Here is a 7,461-nt window from a genome sequence, read left to right as displayed (position 1 = left end):
CCACAATGTCGCCGGTTCACCACTGTTCATTCCTTGGACCACTTTTGATAGATACTGACCACTACAGACCGGGAACACCACACAAGAGCTGCAGTTTTGGAGATTCTCTGATCCAGTCATCTAGCCATCACAGTTTGGCCCTTGTCAAACTCGCTCAAATCCTTACGCTTGTCCATTCTACCTGCTTCTAACACATCAACTTAGAACTTAATATATCCCACCCACTCAAGGTGCCATGATGAGGAGATCATCAGTGTTATTCACTTAACCTCTCACTACTCATAATGTTATGCCTGACTGGTGTATATCTATAATCTATAAGGAATGTACATGTAATAAAACAGAAGACTTTTTTTGCCACATATACATTACAGTACAGTACAATTCTTTCTTCACTGGGTCAGTTATGAAGCAGAGTGCCTGGAGCAAAGAAGGTTAGGGGCCTTGAACTCAGACCTTCCAAGAAACAACCCAGAGCCTTAACCACTTGAGCTACCACTGCCCACACATGTAGCTTCATATTATAGGGCAAAAATGCTAATGAAGGAAAGATGAAAGAAAAAAATAATGTGAGAAAAAGAGCAAAAGAGAAAAGAGAAGGGTCAGAACATATTATTTAGTGATGATAATAATAATAATAATAATAATAATAATAATAATAATAATAATAATAATAATAAGAAGAAGAAGAAGAAGAAGAAGAAGAAGAAGAAGAAGAATAGAAACTTTGTGCGTATAAGATGACCAGCCATTTTAAGTGGAACACACATACCCCAATTTTTCATGAAATTATGCAATAAATTGGCTGCAAAGCAATACATCACACAGATACAGGTCAGAGCTTCAGTTAACCTTCACATTAAACATCATACTGCTTGTGGGTCTCAGATGGGCTGGTTTGAGTATTTCAGACATTGCTGATCTCCTAGGATTTTCACACACTATACAGAATGGTGCAAAAAACGAAAAACATCCAGTGAGTGAGTGTCCTGTGGTTGGAGGCTGGTTAAGGGTGAAAGGAAGGCTACAGGAGAAGATCCCATTGGGGTTCACTCATGTCAGAAAAGAACAGGAATCTGAAAGAACATCGGGTACCAGATCACTGAAATAGAAACGCATTACAGAAGGATGCCCCCCTCCCAACCATCAGCTGCTCCATTTTGGTGCCATGATAACAGTGACTGAGTTTTTTTTTCTTCTTAAAAGAGGCTTTTCCTTCATCAAACTGTTATTTTTCCCTTTAAATAGTAGTTTCAGTGCTTTTCTTTTTCTCCATCACTTTGCACTGTCACACATCATGTACTTGTGATATCACACCTCGGGACAGTTTGTTTAATTAATACATTAAGGCAGGAGTCTTTCTTTACACCATACCGTACCGCTTAAGGAGGTCGCCTAAAACTTTAAATGAATGTTAGCACCTACACATATCACCATTTTTTAATTTATAGTGGAAGTCCATGAATATAATTTGTGAAAATAGCTTCATTAAAGATTAAAAAAATATATATGGATTTAGAATCTTTCATCTGAGATCAAGAGAGAGGGATAATCACTACTACTACTGTTAAGATTATTATTATTATTATTATTATTAGTAGTAGTAGTAGTAGTAGTAATAATAATAATAATAATAATAATAATCATCATCATCATCATCTTCATAACAACAATACAATAACTAAAGAAATGATATTAATATAGTAGTAGTAGTAGTAATGATAATAATAATAATAATAATAATAATAATAATAATAATAATAATAATAATAATAATAATAATAATAATAATCTTCACAACAACAAAGACAGTACAATAACAGAAACAACAACAATAATAATAATAATCATCATCATCATCAACATCATCTTCAACTTCATAACAACAGACAATACAATAACAAAAAAAAACCAAAATAATAATTATTATATTAGTATAATAACAAAAGCAACAACAAGAACAATAAAATAAATAAATAAATAAATAAATAAATAAATAAATAAATAAATAAATACTCTTCATCTTCATAACAACAAAGACAACACAATAACAAAAAATCCAAAATAATAATAATTATATTAATATAATAAAAACAACAACAACAACAATAAAAAAAAATAATAATAAAAATAATAATAATAATAATAGGTATTTTATACTATATAATCTATACTAACTAGGGCGTTAGTATGGGAATAAGAACAAAGTCATTCTATAGCTTGCATACTATAGTGTGGCAGTATGCGATGAAGGACGTGGCCGGTTTCTGCTCAGTATGGTAGTATGCTTTTAAAGTACTCTTGCATACTATTTAGTACGGTAGTAACCGATTAAGGAGATAGTCAGTGTCTGGTCTTGCGTACTCTTTAGTGCGATAGTGTTCGTTTTTTTTTTGAATGAAGACTAAGGAAACCGCGAGCGGTGTCAGTGCTCTAATTTGACGGCGCATACTATTTAGTACGCAATTATTAAATTGTGGACGTTGCCTAGGACACTATGGAGAGAAAGAAACGGTTGCAAAAAGGAAGTGACGTGTGCATGCCGTCACCCGTGTGTTGATGTTTTGTGGAAAGTGGAGAACGGACGGTGGACGGGAAGCGGTGGCTTTGTTTTTGTTTCCATCGGCGTCGCCTCATAACGCTAAAAAGCCGTTCAGCTTTTCGGTAAAACGTCCAAGGACGCGCGCGCGGACAAAGAAGACGCTAACGTTGACTCTCGATCGAACGCAAAACGTTTAAACGGAGGATTCGTCCCCTCCTCCCCTTCCCCCCCGACCCCAATCTGCTTTAAATAGACAGCTAGCTAGCCAACATGACGATTCTTCCCAAGAAGAAGCCAAGCTCGTCTGTTGGCGTTTCCGATCACACCGACGAACCCGACCGACGGAGCGGATCCGACCCGCACCCACATCCGCATCCACACCCGCATTCCCATGCCGTGCGGACGGGCGCCAGGCCCAGAGCTTCTCCGCCGCCGTGGTCGTATCAGACCGCTCCGCCTTCGTCCAGGGAGGACAGGCGGAATGAGTCGAGCTCCCGGCCGCAGCAGGCCTCGCCTCCGCCGGTAGGTTCGGGTTCCCCGGCTGGGCCGGGAGACGGAAGTGGGATCTCCGGGGTTCGAGGAGAGCTCACGGGCGGTGTAGGCTGCGGTGGTGCCGGCGGAATAGGAATTGGGAGTTGTTGCTCGGGCCCGGGGCTCAGCAAGAGGCGTCGTCAGGCGACTTGTACCGGCGGAGTAGCTGGTGGAGGGACCGGACCCGGTGTGTCTGGAGGCGGTGGCGTTGGTCCGAGCTCAGATCCCGAAGAAGGCGCCGGTTATAACAGCGAGGATGAGTACGAGAATGCTTCCAGGCTGCAGTCGGAGGATCCGGCGACGGTTGAACAGGTATACACACATGTAGCTAACTAGCTAACCTGCTAACTATATGATTATAACTTAATAGTTATAAACGTCAGCAGGCGCTTCAATACATTCGATGACAAGTAAAGTCGTTTTTAGATGACTTTGGCGAGATTTTAGCATTTTATGTCGATACAGTAAAAAAAAAAAAAAAAAAAGCTAAATAGATTTAGCATGCTGTTAGGAGTCTAATTTGAATGAGCTAGCATTGTGTTTATAGCTAGCATGAAACGTTGTTGTCTAAAATTACACGTTAATTCTACATAACAGACCCGGTTTTAAGGTTCAGATAAAGTTTATAATCTGTCGTGTAGGCAGAAAGTTCGTTTTTAAGTAATTTTAAGACATTTAATAAAGCCTGTTGTTATTGTAATGGGCCTCCTGTCACTTCAGCCGGTGGGCCGTCAGAGAGAGGGTTAATGCTTCACTTTTACTCATTAAACATGGGTTTCTATCTATCTATCTATCTATCTATTAAACAATAGTTAGATGATGTAAATAATATGTAATGTAACAGTAGCTACCAGTTTTACTGTAGCCACACACACACACAGGTCAGGTTTACTAAATAATCCATAATCACTATTCAGATAGTGAATCATTTAAATAAAACTTTATTTTATTTAAATAAAACTTTATAATCATTGAAATAAAACTTTATAAACCTTATTTATTTCAGTCAAACACATGTGGTTCGATTATTTCTAGAACAAATTGATTTGTTATTGAGGTTTTATGTTAAACCCATTTAAACTCAATAACAGCTATTGGGACACACACACACACACACACACACACAGGTTAGGTTTACTCAATAATCCATAATCACTGTTCAGACAAAAGTGAATCATTTGAAATGTGTTTTAATAAAGTAAATAAACCCTATTTATTTGAGCTGAACGCATTCGGTTCGATTAGTTCCAGAACTAATTGATTTGTTATTGTGGTTTATGTTAAACCCATTTAAACTCACTAACAGCTACTGGAACACATTGCTAAATATCACTTTTGGTAATAAAGTGGTTGTAATTTTGATAACTATAACAAACAAATAAAACACACACACACACTTTACATACCATGATTTGAGAAGCATTGAGGTCAAACACTGTACACTTGGAATACAATTGCTCACTAGCCTGAAAAATGTAGTAAAGGACAGCTAGATATTATTTGGATGCTGCTTCATTCTCAGGCTAGATGTCCCTTGGTGTTCACACTGGCAAGTTAACTAATTAAATACACACATTAAGCACCAACCAGTGTTGTTGCATGCTGTGCTTCGTACTAGTTCTGATCTATCTATTTTTCTTCCTGATGTCTCACTTGGGCTACGTTAATCCACGTTAATCTGGAAAGATCTGAAAACTGTGTTTTTGTTTTAAAAAACCTTTTTTTTTTTTTTAGAAAGGCTCCCAACCCTTTCTAAAAAAAAATTGCTTGTGCACACTGAACCATGTGAAAGCGCTTGCGTCACTATATTGCACATGTGTACAGCAGCCACAACATCTGCAGTACAACGTCTTGTTTGTTTTGGGGTCACATGACTAAAAAATGAAAAACAATTAATAGTTTTAGAATATCTTATTGGATATGTCTTCAAAATCTTGCACTTTAACACAAAAATCGGAGAATGTTTACAAAAAGTGCTATTGTTGCCAGACAGTATCGATTCTCTGTGTGGAAAACATATTTATACTGATTAATGTGGACGTTGCCTTAATGAGAAGTCACACAAAATAAAACCTGAGCCTTTCTTCTGTTTTTCTGCATCGAAAAGTAAATGAGACTTAATGGCAACTAGGAGCTGAAGTTGTGCAGTAGGATCGGCCTGAGGAACTAGTCGAGGAAAATAAATGTATCGCTTTATTGCGTCAGGAATGTGGAAAACCACGGTTCAGATGTTGCTTTGTATCTGTGTCGCTGAAATGATGGTTCATGTTACATACCAACATAGAAAATGTGTTTTTTTTTTTGTTTTTTTTTTGCTTGTTGTATTGTGTGTGTGTGGAGTATATCAGGTGCAGCAGCAGGGTGTTAACGTACAGGTTGCTTTCCTGTCACTCCACCCTGTAGGTGTTAGGTAGCTTTTGCCCGTTGATTATAGTTCATTATCCATCCCTTAGTCTGAATTTTTACCCAGTAACAAAGTTAGAAGAATATAACAATAGTTTGTGCCCCATGTGTGAGATTGAGGTCTTGTCTAAATGTCACAGTTTACACTCGGCTGCAAAATCACGTGAATTTCCTCATTCAGTTGTTACTAATGTTAACTGAGTACTGAGTAATTCTCCACAAACTCTCAGCCTATAGAGAAAGTACCTAAAATGTATAATTTCTCCTTTATTGAGAACTAATTTGACTAAAAACATCGGTTTCACACAAATTAGTTTATTTTGGACTTTTTGACTTAAAAACTTTTTCGCAACTTTAAAGGAGAAGTTCACTTCCAGGTCAAGAATCTACAAATGATTGACTCGCCCCCTTGTTATCCAAGATGTTCATGTCTTTCTTTTTTCAGTCGTAAAGAAAGTATGTTTTTTTGAGGAAAACATTTCAGGATTTTTCTCCATATAGTGGACTTCAGTGGTGCCCGCGAGGTTGAACTTCCAAAATGCAGTTTATAAATGCAGCTTCACAGAGCTCTAAACCATCCAAGCCCAGGAAGAAGGCTCTTATCTAGCGAATCCAATCGGTCATTTTCTTAGAAAAATAAAAAATTGTGTACTTTTTAGCCACAAAATCTCGTCTAGCACTAGCCACATCCAGGGTACACACACACACACACACACACACACACACACACACATGAACAAACCATTTTAAACAAAAGACTGACACAAAGACATATAACTTGGTGTCATTCCACACGCAACAACTTTGGAGCACTCCTCCTCCTCCACCCTAGTAAACACTGGGTCTGTAGCTCCGCCTACATCATGTGTGACCTTCCAAAGTGATTACGTAGTGACGCGGACTCGCATCCCAGAGCTAGTGCTGGACAAGCTTTTGTGGTTAAAAAGTACACAATTTTTTATTTTTCTAAAAAAAAAAATGGCCGATGGATTCGCTAGATAAGAGCCTTCTTCCCGGGCTGGGATGGTTTAGAGCTCTGTGAAGCTGCATTTAAACTGCATTTTGGAATCCAGTCACTGATCATGACTGTTTTCCAACAACCAATCACCGATCATGAGTGTTTCCTATCAACCGATTACTGATCATGACTGTTTTCCAACAACCAATCACTGATCATGACTGTTTCCTAAGAACCAGTCACTGATCGTGACTGTTTCCTATCATCAATCACTGATCATGACTGTTTTCCATCAACCAATCACTGATCACGACTGTTTGTTCCACCTGTAGATTAAGCGCCACATCTGCCATACAAGTTTCTGTGTACCTGCAGTTACCATAGCAACAGTAACAACAATAACGGCAGAACTGCCGTCAGAAAGCGTGCTGTTACAGCAAATTAATTAACACATTCACACTTGAGAACTCGACTGTGTTTTGGTGTGAACTTATGATCTTTAATCTTTTCATATAAACACCTCACGCATTTCTTTATTCATAATGAACCAGAGATACATGCTCAGGCTGTAAGCATTCATGTATCACATTTACTCGTACACCTGCACGTTCACATGGTTCTCTGATCAGCCAATCATGTGGCAGAACCACAATACAAAAGAAATCCTGCAGGTCAGGAGCTTCAGGTATCTGTGGGAACATGCAGGTGTACCTAATAAAGTGGCCAGTGAGTGTAGAAGGTGTTAAATTGTTCACGTCGGTTTATGTTACGGACTTTCTCGTTTCCGTGTACTCATGACACGCCCTCTTTTCATTGTTGTGGCTAATTCTTGGACAAGGGGGCAGAGCTTATTGAGTGTGCCAGGTAATAGCAGTGTGTTCACAGCACCTGAAGAAAGGTCTCTTTCTTATGAAAATGACTGTTAAAAGAGAGATGGGTGGATGGATAGAGAGATGGATGGATGGATAAACAGATGAATGGATGGACAGATAGCTAGAGAGATGGATGGATGGATAGATAAACAGAC

At 38.5% G+C, this 7,461-nt stretch overlaps 1 protein-coding gene across 1 annotated transcript in view; it reads left to right on the top strand.

Moving 5' to 3' along the window:
• Positions 1 to 2,535: 2,535 nt before the first annotated feature.
• The window catches only part of otud5a (OTU deubiquitinase 5a), a 50,596-nt gene continuing 45,670 nt past the window's right edge, over positions 2,536 to 7,461 (top strand). The window contains exon 1 of the mRNA XM_058389334.1: positions 2,536 to 3,385. Within this exon, the coding sequence (XP_058245317.1) occupies positions 2,813 to 3,385 (573 nt within the window). The 5' untranslated portion in view covers positions 2,536 to 2,812. The remainder of the gene's footprint in view (positions 3,386 to 7,461) is intronic.

The sequence above is a fragment of the Hemibagrus wyckioides genome, linkage group LG05 (assembly GCF_019097595.1).
Source record: "Hemibagrus wyckioides isolate EC202008001 linkage group LG05, SWU_Hwy_1.0, whole genome shotgun sequence".
In the NCBI taxonomy this organism is placed as follows: Eukaryota; Metazoa; Chordata; class Actinopteri; order Siluriformes; family Bagridae; genus Hemibagrus; species Hemibagrus wyckioides.
Note: the sequence above shows the minus strand (reverse complement) of the source record. Positions and strands in the feature narration are given on the sequence as shown.